Here is a 21,656-nt window from a genome sequence, read left to right on the forward strand (position 1 = left end):
CACTTGAGGGGCAGTCAGGGAAGAGTAGAGACAGCCGTGTCACCAGGCCGGGCCCTGCATCCGGCCAAGGGGCTGTGAAACCTGTTCCACCGAGACGCTGACGGAAAGAAACGCTTCCAACTTAAGCATGGGTGTTTATTAGAGAGGACCAGGCCCCACCTCTGCTCACAGCCGGCGTGCTCCCCACACTGCCTCTCGTCTTGTGGGAGCTTGACTTTGGGGCAACATCTTGTCCTTTTCAGCAGCCGCGTCTCCATTAACTCGGTTCCTTTTCCTCCAGGCTCAGGATAAAATCAAACTCCTCTACCGAAAAGGGCACGAAGAGGAAGAATTAGGTCTGTATCACCTCCTGAATGGGCTTCCCAGGTGGCATCAGTGGTAACGAACCCCCCTGTCAATGCAGGAGGCGTAAGAGACACGGGTTCGATCCCTGGGTCAGGAAGATCCCCTGGAGGAGGGCATGGCAGCCCAGTCCAGTGTTCTTGCCGGGACAATCCCATGGGCGGAGGAGCTTGGGGGGATATGGTCTGTGGAGTCACACGACTCCACTCTGAAGGGAGCGGTCCGGCAGGCATGTCTCAGGTGCAAGGCCAGCAGCCGCTCCCTTGGGAACGGGGAGGGGCTCTGGCTGCTGCCGTGCACAGCATCCTGGGCAGCCCAGGGAGCTCCTCTCGTGGGAGTTACGGGGGGTGGGGACACAGACTCGGCCCTTAACCGTGGTGCTTAGGCTTCGCCAGCGACTACAAGTGAATTCACAGTCATTCTGGCATGTGGTCCAAAGACAAGGGCCAGCCTTACCTCGGGTCAGGCGCTGGACGGAGAGTCTCTGGTGAGTGAAGAGAGCCATGTTTTTTAACGGGCCGCCAGAGGCTTTGTGTGCTTGGTGATGGGCTCTGAGCTCAGCCAGGGGAATGAAACGCTTCATCATCCGCACAAACTGTACGTCCACCTACAGGGCAGCGGTGCACGGGACAGAAGGCACGTCCAACTGTGTCAGCTCAGTGTAGGAGGCCCTACGGGCGGGTTGCCCACGCCCGTCCTCCGCCCCAGGGGCAGGGCGGCCTCACTGACGAGCGGGGCTCTGTGCCCTGCCCTAGAGACCCCCAGAGCCTCCGCCCTCTGTCCACCCGTGAGCTGGGAAAAAGAGTAACTTCACCATGGACCACTTGGGGTTGTCTTCTTTGCTGGATGAATCATAGTGGGGATTGTTTTTCTCAAACTGTGTGTGGTCCGGGTAAGCCTCCTTCACGATCTGAAATCAGGTCCAAGTCTCTGGTCATCTGTCCAGTCAGCTCCACAGCCAGACTTCAGTCTGAGTCCAGCTCCCATTTCTTGGCCTACACGGTCTCGCCCTGTCTGTCTGCCGCAGAGCCAGCGAGGGTTCAGACGTGGGGACACTGCAGTCTGAGACGACCCTGACGGTGGGCTCCCAACCAGGCAGAGCTCGCTGCTGGCACCGGTTTCCCCACCCACAGCCGCGTGTCCGCTGGCTGCCAGCCCGCCTGAGTGCAAGGCCACGGAGTGGACCACGAGAAGCCTGTGCCCACAGGGCCTGGGACGCAGGCCCACCTAGCTGTAGGCCTGCCACGCGCTCCTGACCGGGGCAGGGGGGCGCGGATGACCCGCCTAGGCTGTGTCCCCAGACCCACATGAAGGGAGCCGGCTCAGCCCTCAGCCTGGATGCCCCACCTTCACGAGGCCCGCGATGCCCGGCGCTCTGCAGTTGCTGTGGTAGAAGAAGGCCTCCTCGTCCAGCCTCATGGCCCTCAGGAAGTTCCGGGCCTGTGGCAGCAGACAAGGAAAGTGCTGTCCTCCCACTGGCGGGAAGCGAGTCTGCCTTTGTTAGCTGAGACTCCTTATTGCAGCTTCCCCCCACTTCAGTTCCATCCTTGCCTTTTGCCCCGAGGTGTATCAGGACACTGGCTGGAACACAGGCAGTTTCAAAACTGCAGGCAGCCAGAGGAATTCAGGTACTTTTTGTGTATCTTCAGGTTTGGGTTCAGGGAAAAAACCCCCTTGGCCGAGACAGCTTCATTCCTGAGTAGGTCAGAGGGAAGCAGGCTTTTCCCCACAAGCCTCACGGTCCCGCCAGCCCGCCTACCTGGTAATTGCGCACACCATCCCAGCACGTCGTCTGCCTGGGCTGTGCCTGGAGATCCTCGATGCTGAACTGGGCCAGAAACAAGGTCATTCGGTGAACTCTCCTGGGCCGGCTGGTCAGGACGCATGGAAGCAGACTCGTTCCTCCCCGTTTAGTGTGAACACTGCCAGCAGCAGGGCCCAGGGGCCTCTGGGATAGGACCCCACAGAGCCGCACATGCCAGGCACGCAGGCGGCAGCCTTGTGCCACCCTGTCATCGCTCACAGTCCAGAGGATCAGGGGAGTGGTTAATGAATCTGCTAATCCGGTTATCTCTATTATTAAAATATTATACATCCCTTCTATAGCATCTCCAGCTGTGTTGTCTCTGGGCTGTCGTGAGAACTGAGTCACACTCACCCCCTGCTTACCGGCTGTTGGCAGGGAGATACCTAAGGGCACGGTGGGTGGCCAGAGAAAGGCAGCCAAGGCCGAGCGTGGCCTGGCTTGGGGCTGGGGGACCAGCCCTCGGGCCGCATCCGCCCGTGCCTGACTTGCAGACAGGTTCACTAGAACACAGACTGGCCTAAGGCCAGTTTCGTTGTTACTGTTTATCTTGCGTGGGCGTACAGCTGACTGACAACGTGGTGAGTTTCAGGAGGACAGCGAAGGGACTCAGCCATCCGACCACAGGAATCCATTCTCCCCCAAACGCCCCTCCCATGCAGGCCACGCCTAGTGACGACGGCTGCGCTGCAAGCACGACCACCTGGCCCTTTAGAAAGAAGGTGGAGGCTCACAGAGCAGACAGCGGTAAACCCTGCTGGCCCCACTCCATACACCTCCCTGCTCCTCAAAGGCAAGACGCGGGCGATGGGCCCCGTGGTGTCCCCTGTGCACCACGGAGACGGGCGCGGGACCTCACCTTCACATCCACGCCTTTCTCCAGTCGACTTTCTGGCTCTGACTTCATCAGCCAGTAGCTGCCGAGAGCCTCCCCACCGTCTTCAGAGGCTGGAGTCCTCTGGAGGCTGGAGCTCTCCACTTGGGCTGATGCCCCCCCTAGGCTTTTAGTTTTGGAGCGTTTTCCTTCTGGCCCCTTCATGTCTGCAACAGAAGCAAAAAGAAGGGAAATTTTTTACCTGCTGAGAAAGTTCTGATGCAGGAAAAACAGCTGCTCTGGAGTCAGAGCTTCCCAGGTGGCGCTAGTGAGAAAGAACCCACCTGCCAACATAGGAAACAGAAATGGGGTTCAGTCCCCAGGGTTTGGAAGATCCCCTGGAGGAGGGCGTGGCAACCCACTCAAGTATCCTTGCCTGGAGAATCCCATGGACAGAGGAGCCTGGCGGGCTGCAGTCCTTGGGGTCACAGAGTCTGAAGCGGCTAAGCAACTGAGTACAAGCACAATACAGTGGGCCGAGGCGGTGCCTGGCGTTATCATCAGTGTTCAGGAACGTGAGCTTCCATGTCACCTCAGACTCCTTCCTTGCTCACTGTGCTCTGAGCCTGCCTCCTTTCCACTCCTTGAAGGTGCTCAGAGAAGCTGGATAAAAACGCCACTGAGGAGTTGGCAGACATGGATGAGACTGAGTTTTGCCCTCCAGTGAAGGAAATGTGCCTGAAGCAGAATGGGTACCTGGTACCTAAGAGCTGCTAAGTTGTTACCTGTGCTCCGTGGTCACGCTCAACCTAAAGCAGTCAGTCCACACCATCCACCTGGAGGGTATGCGCCAGATTATACGCCAGCCCGCCACGCTGGCCTGAACCCACCTGACCCCTCCTGCACGGCCTCGGGACTAAGTGGAAGCCCCCATGTGAGCCATCCTGACGGCCCCCTAATACGCGGCACCCTCCTGCTGTGCCGGTGGTCCCCCTGGACAGTGCCCGGGACACTAAACACCGCGTGCGCTGATAATCAACAACCCGCAACCCTCCCCGTTTCCGGGAAGCACTCCCTCTGCCTCTGAGCGCTCGGAGTGGGGGCCGCGAGCGCCAGCCCTCGTCCCAGCGCCTTCCCCGGACAGTCAGCGCTCGGACGGACGAGCGGCAGAGATGGCCCCAGCACAGAAGCCTGGGGGCGGCTCGGGGCCCCGGACCACAGAACCAGCCTCCCGGCCTCTCCCCGCGCGCGCTGAGCGGCCCGGCGCGCTCACCCGGCCCCGCCGGCCTCCTCCGGGCTCGCGGCATGCTGTCCCGCGGGTCGGGGTGGCCGCAGCCTCGGGCGCCCACTGGGCCCCCCACCCCACCCCGCGGGGACCCGCGAGGCCGCCGGCGCTCTCCTTTCTCAGTCCGCGCCGCGCGCCCTGGCCCGGCCCCGCGACCCCGGCCGGCGCCCCGCGGCGCCCTCCGCGCTTGGCGCGCGCGCGTGCCTCTGGGAATTATAGTCCCGGCTCCTCCCGCAGGCGCCCCCAGCGCGCCTCGGGGCCGCGGCGCGCACTACAGCTCCCGGCGTGCAGTGCGGCGCGGCCCCCACGGCGAGGTCGCGGGAGCTCGGACCGCGGCCGGAGCTGCTGGGAGAGGAGCGCGCGGCGGCGATGCTTCGAGGAGGCCGCCAGCGTGTCGGGGCGCTACTGCGGGGGCTGCGCCGCGGGCCCCGGGGCCCCGCCGACAGCGCCCGGCGGGGCGTGGTCTCCTGCATCGACCGTAAGGCCCGCCGGGGGTAGGCTCCGTCCAGCTAGCCGGCCAGGCCGCCCCCGGCCCCGCGTCGGCGCGTGCGGAGCCCGGGGGCGCGCGGGCGCGCGGGGGCCCTCGGCGGCCGCCGCCGATCCGTCCCGGCGGTTTGCGGTGGGGGGCCGGCGAGGCGGCCCGGGGCCGAGGTTCCCTTCTCTCCCAGCGCTCGGAGCTGCCTTGTTACCTCTGCTAGCTGATAAGGGCGAGCTTCGCCGCGGGGACTCGTGAGCTTTGCTGTTGCTGCTGCTGCTACGTCGCTTCCGTCGTGTCCGACTCTGTGCGACCCCATGGACTGCAGCCTACCAGGTTCCTCCGTCCATGGGCTTCTCCAGGCACAAGTACTGGAGTGGGTTGCCATTGCCTTCTCCTGTAACTGCATAGTGATACACCAATTCAGCTTACTGCTGTGGGGGGAAAACACCATTTAATGAGACATGAAGACAAAGCACAGACCCGACTAAGGGCACACACGCTGTGGACCACAGCACGGCCGTGACCAGAGCGAGTGGGGGACGGGGGAGGGGAGATGGATGGGTGAACTACAGCCTCGCGGGCGGGGGCTCTGGTTTGACGATGACTAAGCAGACAACGGGATGAGACGGGAAATCTAAACCAATGATGAAAGCAGACGCACCGCCGGAGAACTCCAACAGCAAGGAGAACACACAGAACTGTTCCTTAACAAATACTCGGAAAGAAAACAGGCATGAAACCACAGAGAAATCGTCAAAGAATTCAAAATATCAACTAATTAGCCAATGATGCAAACTATAAAAACAGTGTGGCAAAAGACCACAAAATGGACTAGTTGCTTCACAGGCCGCTAAAATGATTCACGGTTAATTTAATTATAAGCTGACTAACAAGGCAGCTAACATGAAATGGGTGGTCACAGAAAAAAGAGGTAATAAGTCCAGTTACAAAGCAGAGTGTTGTACACGTGATTTCACGGGGGTAAATAGCAATGCACTCACAAAACCCAAACTAAACAGGCAAGAAAGCTGGAACATGTGCTTTAGAGCCGCACGCTCTCACCAAAAGCCCTAGGTCGTCATCCCAGTTTTAGGCTCGGAAAAGTGAGGCAGCCCGACGTCTTCCCTGGGGCCCCGGGGCCCTGGGCTTTTAACCTGGTTCCACACACACAGCTGGCCTGAGCGCACGGCCAGGTCCATCAGCAAGCAGACCAGTGTGGATTCTCGGTTTTGTTCCCACCGCATGCCCTGCACCCTGCAGTAGGCAGCCCCAATGGAAAATGTGCTGCACGGCTTTCCCACGCCAGAAGAGCTGCCTATGGTTACTTTCACGAAGCTATCTGCTCCCTGAGAACAGAAACTTCCCTGCAGCTGCTGTGCCCAGCACATTGCTGCTATTAATCATAAACTTAAGTCCTAAAGTTAGGGAGGATGTGCAAAGCCTGCTGCTGGTTGTGATAGGTAAACAAACCTCTGGTGATCCAAGACTCGCTCATATAAATTACGTAACATCTATGGTTATAAAACAGCTGTTGAAACTCCTGCAGAAAAGTAACTTGTAGCAAGTGGGAAACTACCAGAGCTTATAGACCTGAGTGGAGTGTCTCCTAGCAAGTAATTTCCATGCGAGTCACCGAGCGGGGTTTCCCTGGTAAAGAGGCGGTGAAGAGCCTGCCTGCAGCGCAGCAGAACTTCCCTGCGTCTGGAAGGTCCCCTGGAGGGGGAACCAGTGTTCTTGCCTGGAGAATCCCATGGAGACAGAAAAGCCTGGCAGGCTACAGTCTTTGGGGTTGCAAAGAATCGGACACGACTGGACACACACCCACAACGGAGTCGGGGAGACCTAGGCCGACTAGGGGGTAACCGTAACCCTGTGATGCTGTCGAAAAAGAAAAACACTTTTCTTTTGAAATCTTTCTTTTAAAAAATCTAAAGTAAATGGCACTTGTAAGCAAATAGAGCAGCTTCTGAGTGCCTCAGCTCAATGTCTAGAGTTCAAGGACACTAAGGAATAGGGCAGTTTTCTCTCCAGTGTCTTAAAGCACCTTCACAGGGTGCCACCCCATCCTTGCGCTTAGAATTTGGTAAGCAGGATCACCTTTGTTGGTTGGCAGCAAATAGGTTAAATAATACTTCCTGTGGCTAGAGGTGTAGCTTCAACAAATGAATTGCTTTATCAGCTTTTTAAAAGAAACTTTAGTGAAATGAAGTTGTCCTTTCAGTGTGTCATTCTGCATATTCTAATATCAAGTTAATGGGAGTGATCAACAAACATTTCTCATTGCTTCTTGGTGCATTTTAATGTGAAAGTAATTTTTAAGAGGGTTCTCATTTTCCTTATATATCGTTTTACAGATAAGAAACCTGCTTCGGGTCTAGTGCAGCCCTCTCATTTTACAGTGGGGAACCTGAGGCTGAGAGGGAAGCCTGCCCTCCTGAAAGCTGTGTAATTAATAGTTGCAGACCCAGAGCTTGAACGCCTGGTTGCTCGCCCATTGCAGTTTGCTGCGGCCTCCCACGTGCGCTCTCAGCGCCAGGATTCTCGGAACTGTTGCGAGCTGGCGAGGTGTGGACTTTGGATGCATTCAGGTCCCACGTGCGCTCTCAGCGCCAGGATTCTCGGGACTGTTGCGAGCTGGCGAGGTGTGGACTTTGGATGCATTCAGGTCCCACGTGCGCTCTCAGCGCCAGGATTCTCGGGACTGTTGCGAGCTGGCGAGGTGTGGACTTTGGATGCATTCAGAGATACCTGTGTTCAGTTGTTCGGCCTCTTGTTTACCCTTGAACTACTGTACAGTCAAGGGTTTCCTCCTCTAATGAGGGTCTTGTTCTCTTTAGCTTTACTGCTTCTGTGTGTGTGTGTCTTTGTGTGTAAGTACTGGCTTCTTGAACTCTGCCAGTAGCTCCAGCAAGCTTCATGTGGCCTGGTTTTTGTTGTGTTTTTTTCGCTCATGTTTCCTGGAAACTGGGGTACTTACACTCAGTGACCATGCTTTCTTGTGTGTTACTTACTTTTTAACTTGACTCTTTGCTTGTTTACCCCAAGCAGTGGGGTTGTTGTTCTTGTTGTTCAGTCATGTCTGGCTCTCTGCGACCCCATGGACTGCAGCACGCCAGGTCTCCCTGTCCACCACCCACTCCCGGAGCTTGCTCAAACTCACGTCCATCGAGTCAGCGATGCCATCCCACCATCTCATCCTCTGTCGTCCCCTTCTCCCGCCCTCAATGTTTCCCAGCATCAAGGTCTTTTCTAATGAGTCGGCTCTTCGCATCAGGTGGCCAAAGTTTGGGAGCTCCTTTTGTTGGCATTCCATTCTCCAGAATTGACTGTTACTGATCTTAAATGAACACGTGACCATGCTGTGTGCATGCAGGCACCCTCAGAGCCGCTGTAGGTTTGGGTCGCTGCAGTGAAGCAGATACTGCAGTGACGGATTTGCTTGCCCAGCACCTGTGAAGGCTATAGTCACACTCCACTGTGGTCTGCGACGCGTGCAGCAGCATCGGGCCTAAGGAAACAACGTTCACACCTTAATTTAAAAACACTGCATTGCTAACAAAAAACAAGGCTAATCATCACTTGACGATGCAGGGTCGCTGCAGGCCTTTGATTGGGTAAAAAAACAGGTTCTGCAGAGTGAGATGAAGGACAGAAAGAGAATGTGTGCCTTCATGTCTGACTTGTGTGGACTCGTTCCCTGTGAATTAGCATTGGATGCAGTTTCAATTCAGTTCAGTCGCTCAGTCGTGTCCGAGTCTTTGCGGCAGCACGCCAGGCTTCCCTGTCCATCACCAACCCCCAGAGCTTACTCAAACTCACGTCCATTGAGTCAGTGATACAATCCAACCATATCATCCTGTCGTCCCCTTCTCCTGCCTTCAGTCTTTCCCAGCATCAGGGTCTTTTCCAATGAGTCAGTTCTTCACATCAGGTGGCCAAAGTATTGGGGTTTCAGCTTCAACATCAGTCCTTCCAATGAACACCCAGGACTGATCTCCTGTAGGATGGACTGGTTGGATCTCCTTGTAGTTTAGATGTACTTAGACCTTTTATACCTTGAACTACTTGTTTGACTCTGTCAGTACTAATAATAGCATCTGTAAACGTGTTGAGCTGTTGCTCAGACTGAAGTTCTGTAGCCCATATACACTCAAGTGTTTGTTTCCTTAGCACTTATGACATCCTATCCCAGCACTGCCCCGTGGTAGACCTTCGGTCCGAATTCTTTTGTGAGTGGAAACTGGCCCAAGTCCTGAGTAGGGAACCCTGAATTGTTCATCCCTAACCATATTTCTGAGAGCACCACCCAGTGTAGTTTCTGCCTTGGACTTCTGAAGGTGAGGCCACCTTTAATCCTCACAATTCCCATCTTACTGACAGTCCAGGTGGGGACACACAGCTCTCCTGGCTCACAGGCAGCTGCTCCCGAGGCCTGGGCTCGCCCAGGTTCTCTGAGAGGATGGCTGCGGAGCAGTCAGGTGCTGAAGGGGGTTGTCCCCTGAGACTCCACGCCTCCCGTGCTCTATACCGTCACCCCCACGACCTTGTTTAACGTGAAAGGACGGAGCCTTAGGAGGCCACACAGAGCCCACACCTTCCACTTGGCCCTTGACATTTTCACAGCCACCACTGTGCCCCCTGCAGTAAGAGACACTCCTTGATGCTTCTTAGCACATCTGAGGCAAGGGGTGCTTTTCAAGGGGCGGCACGAAGAAAGCCAAGGAGAGATGAATGGGGTCTGCCCTGTGCGGGCTGCTGCCCGTGCTGTGGCGCAGCTCCCCGGAGTCGCGGTCCTGTCCCCTGCATCCTCTGCACTGTTCCCAACAGGTGGTGGTCTTCTCATGGGAGCTCTGCTTAGGTTCTTTCCTCTTAGCTTCCGACCTGCCCGGAGCAGAATGTCTGTCACCTTGCAAAATGGGGAAAATGATAAGTGTTTGAGGCACGGGCCTGGCTAATGGGCCTGTTGCTGTGTTTGACAGTTCAGTCCTGTCCTGCATTCACCCTATGCAGTGTTTGGTGGTAAACGAAGTACATAGAAAAAGAACAGTGTTCACGTCATTCAGAGAACTGGCTGTTTAGAGAAAAGCTGCAAAGCACTGACACTGAACTGGGTGGTCAGTGTGTCAGGCTGATGCAGGGGTCTCTCTCCTAAAGAGCGTCACCTGTCATGAGATACTGGAGTGATGCAGGGGTCTCTCTCCTAAAGACTGTCACCTGTCATGAGATACTGGAGTAGTATCGTCTCTTTCAAAATGTTTATGGTTCTAGAAAAACTTATCCTGATGAAACTGGACTGATGGTGTCGCTCAGTCAGTTCCTTAGCTTTTAAGTAGCTTACAGCTGGAAGTGAAGGAATTACCCAAAGCACTAATAGTCGGGAAAGAAAACGCTCTAAAATTTCTGAATGCGTTTGGCAAAAACAGATTTAGGAGGCCCTTAGCCTTGTTTGCAGCGCTGGAAGACTCAGGGTCCGTGTTATCAGTGACTATCAAATGCGCAGCTTTGCCGCAGGACCTTTATCCTCAGTTTGGAAAGTAAGCCAGAGTACACCTATTTTCCTTTCCTGATTGAGCTTTTAAAATGACTCTGTTGATGCATATAGACAAATAGGCACAGATTCCGATACAGAAAAGGTGGGGCACCCTAAAGAAAAAAAGACGTTTTACCATAATATGAGGGTCAATGTGTGTTTATTATTCTTTTAATGTGGTTTTACGAGGAGGAAAAGAGAAAGATGAGTAATGGAAGAAATAGTAACGGGGTGAAAAGAGTCGGCTAGTGTGCTTGGGAGTGCCGAAGGGAGGCGCGGGTTCACGGGGGCGCGCAGCGGAGCTCCATGTGGGGTTGCTCTCGAAGTCGTCTGCCCGCCAAGCTGCAAGGGGCTTCTGGCCTGCTGTCCTCTCCCCTGAGCCTCGACCCGGTTCTGAGTAAATGCTGCCTTGCCCACAGCTTCCATGGGACTAAATGAAGAGCAGAAAGAGTTCCAGAAAGTGGCCTTCAACTTCGCTGCCCGGGAGATGGCGCCGCACATGGCAGAGTGGGACCAGAAGGTGCGGGTGTCCAGCTGCGCGGTGCCTCCCGCCGTGAGCCCGCCTCCTCCCAAGCACCCAGCTTGCGCAGTGTTTGTTCTGCTCTGAAAACTCACAGCAAATGCGAGTTCCTGTAGGGGCGCGAGTCCTCCCGCAGATGCCACTGCTTTAATTCGTAGATGAAAATTAAGATTTGGGCACTCTTAAAACCCAGGCAGTACTGGAATGATAAAAAGAAACTTGGGTGCCAGAGAGCAGTCCTCGTAGGGTGCGTTTTAACTGGTGCCGCTGTGTGGGAGACAAAAGCGGCGCCGAGTCGTGGGGCTCCGTCCCCTCCTGGGTGCACACGTCTGGGTCCCTCCTCACGCCCCCTGGAGAGAAGCCCGCCTGTGAGTCCCTCTCCGATGACCCTGCCCTTTTCTCCACAGGAGCTGTTCCCTGTGGACACGATGCAGAAGGCAGCGCAGCTGGGCTTCGGGGGGGTGTACGTTCGGACAGATGTCGGAGGGGCAGGCCTCTCGCGGCTGGACACCTCCGTCATCTTTGAAGCCTTGGCCACGGGCTGCACCAGCACCACGGCCTACATGAGCATCCACAAGTGAGTGCCAGCCTGGCAGGCGCAGCGCGTGCTCGCATGGGTCGGCGGGCACCTTCTGTGTGGACGGGAGAGGGTTTCGCTGTGTAGGTTGCCTGCCCCCGAGGAGCCAGACTGTTAGCAGTTCACACGAGGTCTGCGGCTGCCTCTTGCGCTCGAATCTGTCATCTTGTGTTGCTTAGAGAATGCTGGCCTTCTCCCAAATGCCAGCTGCCCTGGTTCCAGACAAGAGTTCTGCATTAGGGAAGGGCCTCGCTTCCCTTTTCCTCAACCCAGAGATGAAGCCTCCCCTAATTTGGGAGACTACATAGGACAGCTTGATTTTCAGGGAGCTCAGTTAGCCTAACCAGAGATGGTGTGGCCAGCGCCCAGGGGACCTTGGCTCTGGGCCCCTCTGGGCGCTGTGCTCCCGGACTGTGTGCTACTCCAGGCCTTCGCTTGAGAGTGAGCCTCAGCTGTGGCTCCTCCCCGCCGCGCTCTTGTGCTCTGCTCTCCTCCGCGTGCGCCCTCCCCCTCAGGCTGCCTTTCCCTTCTGCCTGTCTCTGCCCTGGCCTCCTGGGTGCGCTCAGCATGTGTGTCTGGATGATCGACCGGTTTGGGAGCGAGGAGCAGCGGCACCGGCTGTGCCCGCCCCTCTGTGCCATGGAGAAGTTCGCCTCCTACTGCCTCACCGAGCCAGGTGGGTGTGCGTGCAGCCAGTGGGCCTGCGGAGCCTCGGCCGGCCGCCCACCCCCGGCGTGTGTCTCCACGCCCACCACAAGCTCGCAGGTCACAAGGCTCAGGGTTTCCTGGAGCGGGAGTGTGGAGGGGGAGCGGGGGGAATCTCCCTGAGCACAGAGCGCTTCTCCAGGCCTGGATCGAAGGCGCCTGTCTTTAGGGTCGGTCTCTCAGGAGCTGGGGCCTCGCAGGGGCTCCCTCCCCTTCCCAGCACCCCCGCCTCTCAGCTCCCCTTCCTCCCGCCCTAGGGAGTGGGAGCGATGCTGCCTCCCTCGTGACCTCTGCCGTGCGACAACACGACCATTACATCCTCAATGGCTCCAAGGTACGCGGCTGGCCGCAGCCCCCCAGGCAGGGTGGCAGCCCTCCCCCTCGCCGCCCGCCCGGCCTGGCCCGCGTGTTTGCAGGTGAACCGTGTGTGGGGCGAGGACCTTAGGCCTATTTCCCTGTGCTCGCTGCCGCCATTTCTCTCCAGTCTGAGCCCAGTTAGGCCCGTCCTGGGACCTCGTCCCGCTGCCCCTCACCTCCCACTGCCCCATCACCGAGGCACCTGCTGTCTTCCCGCTGCAACCCCACAGGCCTTCATCAGTGGCGGCGGCGAAGCTGACGTCTATGTAGTCATGTGCCGCACAGGAGGGCCGGGCCCCAGAGGCATCTCCTGTGTAGTGGTGGAGAAGGGAACCCCCGGCCTCAGCTTTGGCAAGAAGGAGAAAAAGGTGAGTACGGTTGGACAGGGAGCATCTGGCGGGAGCCCCGCCCCAGCTCAGCAAGTGGCCCACCCTGGCGCGGGCCTTGCAGGCTTTTGCGTCAGTGAGGGTTTAGACAGCCAGGGAGCAGGGGTGGGCCTCGCTGCGTCATGTGGCACGCGTTTGCCAGTGGCTTACATCAACAGAGGGATTTCTCCACTGGCTCCTGCGGCCACTTCTGGCCTGTATTTCTTACTTCCTATCTCTCCGCCCACTTGTTAGCCAGGAAGAAATTCTGAGACAGGAGACCAGAGGTCTCAGGAGTGAAATGCTTTTGGCCCACTTTTCTTCTTTAGCTCAGCAAAGCTCACTGGAGGTAACCATGGGTCCCTCAGTAACGTAAGAGGAGGGTGTTTCCCTGGGCCTCGAGAAGACATCTCCAGGATGGACAGATCCCACAGCCAGGCCGTGAGCCACAGACCTGTGGTTACGTCCCTGCCCCTGGTCCTGAGCTGGGGTCTGCTCAGGTGGGCTGGCCCGGTGAGTCCTCAGCTCCAGCAGGCGCCCTTAGAGTCGGGCCCGGGTAGCCGTCTGCGAGGAGATGGCCCCGCGTCTGCCTCTCCCCACCTCTGCTGGCTCCCCAGGCCCCCAGGCTGCTCCGTGCCATCCCTGATCCTGACCCTCTGCCCCTGCCAGGGCCCGAGAGGCTCCACGCCCCTCTCGTGCAGCAAAGCTGGACCCTCTCAGCACCGGGTGTACAAAGCCTTATGCTCGTGCCTGCCTGCGGTTGTAAGACACGTGCCCTCTTACCTTTGTAAACGCTGAGCTGTGTGCACGTGGCTTGGGAGACGGACTGACACGGAGTCTGACACGTTGTATTACAGAACCAGGTTATACTGATTCTGGTGTTTCTGCTCATAAAGCTAGTGTTGGCTGATTCAACATTTTCGTATTTCTGGTATCTGTTGGCAGTATTACAAAATCTAGCTAGCTTAGAAAAAAATTGTAAATAAATTCCTTATACAAAAAGTTTCTCTTTTTCTCCTTACGCTCTGTCTCCTCTCACTTTCAAGCATACATTATTTTCTTCTTTTGCTTTTTGGTTTTCTTCTTGATGATTAGTTGTGCTTTGCATCTCTCTTGACAAATGGGAAATTTAGAAGGCCAGACCGGACGCACCAGGCTGGGCTGTAGGGCCGCCCGTGAGCAGCGGGCAGGTCAGCCTGAGGGAGGGGAGCGAGCCAGGGTGTGACGCGGGCGGAGGAGAGCTGCATGGTGTTGGGACAGCCAAAGAAAGGTGTTACTTGATGCAATCTGCCAGGTCAGGAGCCAGCTGCCAGCCAGCCCTGAGGAGGGATCTGGGCAGAGGCAGCAGTGGTTGCGAAGAGCCTGATGTGGAAACAAGGTTAGTGTGTTAGAAGCCAGAATTTCTCAGTGTGGCCAGAGGGTCATGAGCAGAGGGCTCCATGTGGGGTGAGGTCAGAGAGCTTGCAGGCCAGGCGAGGGGTCACCTGCTGACCCCCTCGCTTGATCTGGCTGCTCTAGTGGCCTGAGCAGCTGGCTTTCTCCCCAACTCGTCTTTCCTGCAAGCACATGCTTCCATTTGGTGTACTGAGCACCTTCTGTAGCTGAGAACTTGAAACAGAAAAGGAGTGTGGAATGGCTTTAGCTTGGATTTAGATGTCAAAAGATTTTGTACGGGTAGCGGGGAGGACTCCTCGATGGCAGTGGGAAGGTGGTCTTTGGAATGAAAGGCAGACGGACAGGAAGGGACTCCCTCTTCTGGGCTGGGACCAGGGAATATCTTTCTGGCTGCAGCTTCTCAGGGACTCTAGGCGGTGAGGAGCCGGTCTCTGCCCTGGGAAGGAGGGAGACGTTTTCACTGGAAGGGGCTGGGAGGTGGCAGCCACGTATCTGTGGTTCTCTTACAACTCAGTGTTAAGGTCGCCCGAGCTGCCCCAGCCAGGGGTGTGTGTCCTGGATGGGAGGTGAGTATCCAGGGAGACCCACGGCCAGGGTGGGAGGGTTCAGACTCGGGGTCTGGAAGACAAGATGCCAGGGCTGGCCCTGCTGACCAGAGGGGCCTTGGGAGGCTCCACAGGGAGGTGAGGGTAGGGGGTGTTCCCAGGGAGGGCCAGAGGCAGCAGAAGTGCGGTGCGGGAAGCCCCGAAGGGGGCGGGATAGGAGAGAGGGCTCAGGGGAGGGCGCGGGTGAGGAACAGGAGAGGGGCTGAGCCAGGGTTGGACAGAGGCCTCAGGGGAAAGGCCATGCATGGGCGGGGGCCGCTTCCCAGGCAGGGCGCCCTGAAGGGAGCGGTGTGGGGAGGGCTGCAGGCCCCTGGGCCGGGGGCGCAACTGGCCCTGTGTCCGCAGGCTCTGACAGCGTGGGTCTCCTGGAGCGGAGAGGAAGGCGGCCAGTCTGTCTGTGGGGCCCCTAAATCTGGCTCTCCATGAGGAAGGGGGCTCTGCCGGCCTCCCGGTGAAGCTGCCCCTGGGGACACCGTGGCCCCAGAAGGCACGCGGGCCGCCAGCAGGCTAGTTACAGGGCATGGGCTGCGTCCTAGGGGTGGAAAACTCCCTGGGCTCGAGACTGACACGGTGAGGGGTGTCCTGCTAAACCAGCTCCCTAGGAAAAGCAGAGGCCAGGAAGTCCTCCTGTGCGGCCGTCGAGGGCGTCTGTGGTGTGAATACTCCCACTTCCGGTCGCCGGCGTGACGGCGTGACGGCGCCGGCGTGACGGCGTGACGGCGCCGGCGTGACGGCGTGACGGCGCCGGCGTGACGGCGCCGGCCCGCTGGGACAAGGTGTGTGACCGGCTCCCGCGCTCGGGAGCCCGTCCCGCACCCGGTTGGTGTGGGGAGCAGATGGGCGGAAGTAGGTGTTTTCGTATGCTCAACCGTTGTGCTGAAAGGGAAGTCTGTCAGCGCTGACATACGGAAGTGTGGCCTTCCTGTGCCGCCTCAGCGGAGCTCTCGGGAGCCTGAGTCCCGGGACGCTGGAGCGCCCATCTCGGCCCGGGTGCACAGCGGACGCCGCGCTGCGTGGTGACTGCCGGGCCGCCACACAGCCCCTGGTTTTCGCCAGGTGGGGTGGAACTCACAGCCGACCCGAGCAGTGATCTTTGAAGACTGTGCCGTCCCGGTGGCCAACAGGATCGGGGACGAGGGCCAGGGCTTCCTCATCGCCATGAAGGGCCTGAATGGCGGGAGGATCAATGTCGGTGAGCACCGCGGGGGCGGGGGGCGGGGGGCGGGCGCGACGGCCCTCAGCTCACTGGCCTCCTTGGTCCCCTCCCTCCCAGCCTCCTGCTCCCTGGGCGCCGCTCACGCCTCGGTCGTCCTCGCTCGAGACCACCTCAAGGTCCGGAAGCAGTTTGGAGAGCCTCTGGCCAACAGCCAGGTAACTCCCCGCGTCCCTTGCTTTGCTCTGGTCTCCAGAACGTCTTCTGGAGCAGTGGGGCCCTAACGTCCCTACTGGTTCTGCCCTCATTGCAGCCAGAACTTGTGCTTTCTTTCTGTCCAGTTTATGATAGCTTTGTTTGTAGTCGCAGGAAGATTCGTGATGTATGACATGGCAAGAGAAACATGATATTTTAGGAGCATGTGCTGTTTTGTTTATGAGATACATAGGTACATGTAAACACTAATAACACGTTTTCAAAGATACCTCTGAAAATGCAAAAAGTAGTTATTTCAGGGGAGTGGGATTGGAGTGATTGCTTGTGACCCAGTTTTTCATTTTTTTTTCTTTATTGAGGTAACACTGGTTTACAGCATCGTTAAAGTTTCCTGCATACATTATAATTGGGTTTCTTGTCCACTATAGCGAGCTCACCACCAGAAGTCTGATTCCATCCAGCGCCGTTCAGCTGACCCTCTTTACAAACATTTCATCCTCCCGCCCTCTTCCTCTGGTAACCCCCAGTCTGTTCTCTGTAACTGTGAGGTGGTTTTGTGTTTTCATTTACTGTGTGTTGTTTAGATTCTTCATGTGAGTGAAGTCATATGGTATTTGTCTTTTTTGTCTGACTTCATTTAATGTAACACTCTAGGCCCATCCATGTTGTCACAAATGGCAGAATTCCATTCTTTTTACAGCTAAGTCGTAGTCCATCGAATACATATATTCCATCTTCTTTGTCCTTTTCTCTTGTGGACACTTAGGTTGCTTCCATGTCTTAGCTGTTGCAAATAGTGCTGCAGTGAACTTTAGGACGCATGTATCTTTTTGAATTAGTGTTTTCGTATTTTTTGGGAAAAATACCATAAGTGGAATCGCTGGATCGTGGGATAGCTCTGTTCAGCTCTTAGCTTGTTGGGGTCCCTTCATAGGTTACGGTCTTTTTTCTGACAGACTTTAAGATTCTTTGTTTTTGACGTTGGACAGGTTTAATAGATGTCTGGGAGACAGTCTGTTTGCCTTGAGGTAATCAGGTCGTCTCTTAGCCTTGTGGACATGTATATCCAGTTCCTTCCCCAGATTTGGGACGTTCTCGGCTCCTCCGTGAACGAGCTCTGTACCCCCGTCCCCCGTCTTCTCCTTCTGGGATGCTTGCCATCCTTGCACTGCCCTTCCTGCTGGAGTGGGGTAGCTCTGGTAGGGTTGACTTTGTTTCCAACCTAGCTCTCCTCCTCTCCCTGAGTCATTCCCAGGGTCCTGTCTTCAGGCGCTCTAATTGTATGGTCTGCTGTGTTTCCATAGCTCTCTCATGCATTCTCCATCGCGTTTATTGAGTTCTTCAGCTCCAGGGTTTTGGTTTGATTCTCTCTTGGAATGTCAGTGTTCTTGGCAAACTATTCCATCTGTGCATTACTTTTATTCCTGAGTTATCTCATAGCTCATTGAATTTCCTCATGATGGCTCTTTTGAATTCTCCACCAGTTAGAGCCAGTATCCATGACTGGTTTGGTTTGTGATATCCTGTGTTACTGGTGAGTTACTCCTCTTCAGCTGGCTCATTAGAAGTAGCCACTCCCTTCTTAGGTAAAGCTTTTTTCTGCCTGATTCTAACAACCCCACAGGTTGGAAGCTAGAGGCTTTTCTTCTGGTTTCCAGTAGGCGGTTGTGCAGCCCAGGCTCTGATTTCTCTTGCCTGCATGGCCTCTCCCTGAGGTGTTGCCCGGCGTCCCTGCTGCTCTCTGTGCCCAGGCTTCTGGCTGTGGCTGGTATCCCCCTGGAGGTGCCCGGCGGGTGGGCCCCTCTGCCTTGTCCAGGGTCACCGGGGGTAGGCAAGTAGGGGCGGAGCTGGGCTCTCGAGTGCCTCGCCTGTCTTGACTTGTTGGGTCCTGGGCGCTGCTCTGGGCTCAGCTGCCGGGCCAGGGGCTGAGGTCTGGGGTCTCAGGTCCTCGGGTCCTGCCCCTCCAGGTCCCAGCCCACCACTGTGAGGTGCAGAGGTGTGGGCCACCAGGGCACCCTGGTGTGCTGGGCAGAGGCACCTGTGTGGAGCTGTGGGCGCTTTACTGGCTGTAGGTTGAAGGGGCAGACAGAGGGGGCGTCTCCTTGAGGAGGTGGTGACTGCAGTGCAGCAGGGGAGTGGACCTGGAGCTTCCCAGGCACGTTCTCGGTGGGGCCCAGGGGCCCGTGGCGGCGGCCTATCCTTGGAGGGGCTCCCAGGCCCCGGCAGTGCTGAGCCGTCTGTGAGTGCGCTGCTCCCCCTCTCGCCGCAGTACCTGCAGTTCCAGTTGGCCGAGATGGCGGCCAGGCTGGTGGCCTCGCGGCTGACGGTCCGTGCCGCGGCCGTGGCTCTGCAGGAGGAGCGGGAGGACGCGGTGGCTCTGTGCGCCATGGCCAAGCTCTTCGCCACAGACGAGTGCTTTGCGGTGAGTGCTGGTGCTCCAGCTCTCCTGGGTGCCCGGGACGTGGTGGGCCTTCTGTTCACCCCTGGGATGCTACTTGAGGCACCAGTTACTCAGGATAGGCCCACGTGGGTGCTTGTGGGGAGGAGCACCTTCCCGGGACCCGAGGTTCCTCTCCCCCACCTCCCTGCAGATCTGCAACCAAGCCCTGCAGATGCACGGTGGCTATGGCTACCTGAAAGACTATGCCGTCCAGCAGTACGTGCGGGACTCCCGCGTCCACCAGATCCTTGAAGGTAAACGCGCCCCAGATGGTTTCCTCCCTGTCGGAGTGTTCAGCCCAGCATCTGTCCTTGTGCTGCTTGGGCCCCGCCTGCCTTCCTCCTCCCTCCTGGCCCCTTTGGAGGGGAGGGCACTGGCCTGGGCATCAGGAAGTTCTGCTCTGTCCCCTCTGAGGTCACCCTCCCCCTGCTCTTGGCCTGTGTCCGTTTTGGTTTTGTTTTTTTGACTGCGCTGGGTCTTGGCTGCTGCACAGCTTTTCTCTGGCCGCAGGAGCAGGGGCTGTTCTTCTCTGCCATGCACCGGCTTCCCATGGCAGCGGCTTCTCTTATTGCAGAGCGCGGGCTTCAGTCATTGCCGCACACGAGCTCAGTGGCCGTGGCTCCCGGGCTCTAGAGCGCAGACTCGGCGGCCGTGGCTCCCGGGTTCTAGGGCCCAGGGTCAGTGGGCTGTGGTTCCTGGGTTCTAGAGCGCAGATGCGGCAGCCGTGGCTCCCGGGTTCTAGAGCATTTTTTGCATCAGAAAGAATGTAAAAGTGAAGCAAGCAACTCATCTCCTCCCCTCAGCAACTGATTCCACCCCCTTTCAGGGAAAATGTTTTTGTTCTTTTAAAATCCAGTTTTCTGATTACCAACGATGTTGGTGTATTTATTGTTGAAAAATTACAAAACACAAGAAAAGTTTAAAAAAATCATTCAGGTTTTGACATCTGAATTAATATTTTGTGTTCCTTTTATATTTTAGACCAAAAATACTTTTTTTGGACTTTTTCTGTGCCTGTAGATAATATTTTTAAAGAATAGAATTATACTACATGTATGTTCTGCTGTTTTATTCTGTTTTTTACCTAATAAAAGCATTTTTATCATCCGGAGAGGTTTTTGACAAGTCAATTTTTCCTTCTTCCTGACATCTGTCGAGATGAAAAGCACTGCTGTTTACAGTCCTGGTCAGACTGGTCAGAAAGACTGTTCAGAGCCTCCCTAACCCTGAGGCCCAGCCCGCCCTCTCCCTCTCGCAGGCAGCAATGAAGTGATGCGGATGCTGATCTCGAGGAGCCTGCTGCAGGAGTAGCCCGCCCCAGGCTCTGACAGCAGGTCGGAGGGGGATGGCCCCGGTGGAGCCACGGTGACTGTCAGGAAGCATTGAACAGGAGGCTTCCTGCGTGCTGCTTTGGATCTGTCATGAATCCTGCATCCCTTATTGACTCCTGAATATTCAGGAGTTAAGTGGAGCAGTTGGGTGAGGAATGCATGCATTTCCTCCGTTAGTTTTTCCTTAGGGTGATAAGTGACTATTTACGACCCTCTTCCTTTTTATGAACCATACGGTTAAAAGTGATTATTTACAACCCTCTCTCTTTCATATGGATGACCTCATGTTTCCTTGATAACTTGTAAATTTTGACTTTATCTCTGCTGAAAATAGCTACCTTGTAAGACAGTATAAGTACTCACACAATGTTGAATAAAACACCTTTGCTCCATCAGAACTTTGGTCCCCGTGTCTTTCTCTCTCTCTTTTACTTTCTTATCGTTGACTCTGGGCCACCAGGTTCCAGTCCATTAAAGGACCTCAACAGGTGACGAGTGAGTCGGGCCGCTGGAGGGGCTGACATCTCCACAGCGGCTTCATGGCATCAGCTGAAGGATGGCAGGGCCCCCAGACTGGAGCTCCCGAGAAGACATGCCAACCAGTCTTCCTGGCACTTGGTGGTGGGGAGCTCCTCGCCCGGCCCACAGAGTCCTGGTGGTGGCCTGGATCCATCCCCAGGGCCCTGGATGCCCCGAGCAGGGCTAGGCGTGGGGAAGGAGCCGGGCAGAGGTGATTCCTGTCGGTTCTGCTCTGTCCCCTGAAGACGAGACCATCCCGCGGCCACCCTTGAGCGGCTCCTCTGAATGCAAGTCGCAATGAGAGGGATGTGCAAAGCCTCCTCTCGAGCCACAAGTGGGGCGCGCCTGCACCTCTGCCACTCAGGTGGTCTGGGACTGGTTGTTTAGAAGCACGTGGTCTGGGAATGGTCCTCAAAGCTCCTACAACCTTTCCTGATAAATGCTTTGAGTATGTTTCTTTTCTGAGTTTTCGTTTCTCTTTTACGCTCTTCTTTTTAAATGTTTTTAATCACTACATTGATAAATCTACCACTGTCTACCTTTTCTGAGTCTGTTGGTTTTTTTCTTTCAAACAAATCCTTCCCAACTTTTTTATAATTTTATTATATGTGATTAAACATTTATTTAGATTTGGGGATTATAAACAAAAATACTCCTGGACCAAGTTGACTTTTTAAAAATACGTTACTTGGGACTTCCCTGTTCGTCCAGTGGCTAAGACTGAAGGAGTCTTTTGGGCCTAGAAAAGAAAACAAGTTTCAAAGGCCCACTGAATCATCTAACTTCGAAGAAAACAAAACAGAACTTTAGGTCCCACCATGATGCTCCAGGCCAGTTGCATCTATCTGGGACTTATCACCCCCTCTCCAGAAACCTTCCACCCCGTAAGACTTACCACTCCCTGCCCAACTACAAATGCCATCTCAACTAAAATATACCCAAAACATCCCGCCTAATTAACGTTTCCCTTATCGCTTCCACAAGCCTCCCTACAAATATGGAGCCTCCCTGACCCCTCTCCGCGCTCAGCCTGGTCGTTAGGCTGACTGTCGCCCCTCCTTGCCTGAATAAAGGTAACCTACTTCTATTGAGGTCGTCTTTCCTCTTTCTGCCTCGGCCTGAACTGTGCCTTACATTCTTGGTGCTGAAACCCGGGAGGGGGCGAGGCCCTCGGCTCGCTCGCTCTCACTCTCCTCACTGGTTTCCATCTTCCTGGAGTC

The 21,656-nt window shown here is 56.2% G+C and overlaps 2 protein-coding genes across 3 annotated transcripts; one reads left to right on the forward strand and one right to left on the reverse strand.

Moving 5' to 3' along the window:
- Positions 1 to 121: 121 nt before the first annotated feature.
- Positions 122 to 4,399, reverse strand: THYN1 (thymocyte nuclear protein 1). Of its 2 annotated transcripts, none has more exons than XM_052652291.1 (7): positions 4,234 to 4,399; positions 3,006 to 3,187; positions 2,102 to 2,170; positions 1,690 to 1,782; positions 1,157 to 1,252; positions 799 to 949; positions 122 to 303 (listed from the first exon to the last, which is right to left on the reverse strand). In XM_052652291.1, exons 1-7 carry the CDS (start codon positions 4,265 to 4,267, stop codon positions 257 to 259), a joined length of 672 nt encoding a protein of 223 aa, XP_052508251.1. In that variant the 5' UTR covers positions 4,268 to 4,399; the 3' UTR covers positions 122 to 256. The 2 variants fall into 2 exon arrangements, with proteins under 2 accessions (XP_052508251.1, XP_052508252.1); XM_052652292.1 differs by lacking the exon at positions 4,234 to 4,399 and adding an exon at positions 3,397 to 3,553.
- A 170-nt stretch (positions 4,400 to 4,569) lies between these two features.
- ACAD8 (acyl-CoA dehydrogenase family member 8) lies at positions 4,570 to 20,315 on the forward strand. Its single transcript, XM_052652290.1, has 11 exons — positions 4,570 to 4,723; positions 10,673 to 10,773; positions 11,181 to 11,350; positions 11,917 to 12,026; positions 12,313 to 12,389; positions 12,643 to 12,780; positions 15,834 to 15,969; positions 16,051 to 16,148; positions 18,416 to 18,568; positions 18,738 to 18,840; positions 19,845 to 20,315. The coding sequence occupies exons 1-11, from the start codon at positions 4,615 to 4,617 to the stop codon at positions 19,895 to 19,897; spliced, it is 1,248 nt and encodes a 415-aa protein (XP_052508250.1). The 5' UTR covers positions 4,570 to 4,614; the 3' UTR covers positions 19,898 to 20,315.
- The last annotated feature ends 1,341 nt before the right edge of the window (positions 20,316 to 21,656 follow it).

This window comes from Budorcas taxicolor, chromosome 15, assembly GCF_023091745.1.
Source record: "Budorcas taxicolor isolate Tak-1 chromosome 15, Takin1.1, whole genome shotgun sequence".
Classification (NCBI taxonomy): Eukaryota; Metazoa; Chordata; class Mammalia; order Artiodactyla; family Bovidae; genus Budorcas; species Budorcas taxicolor.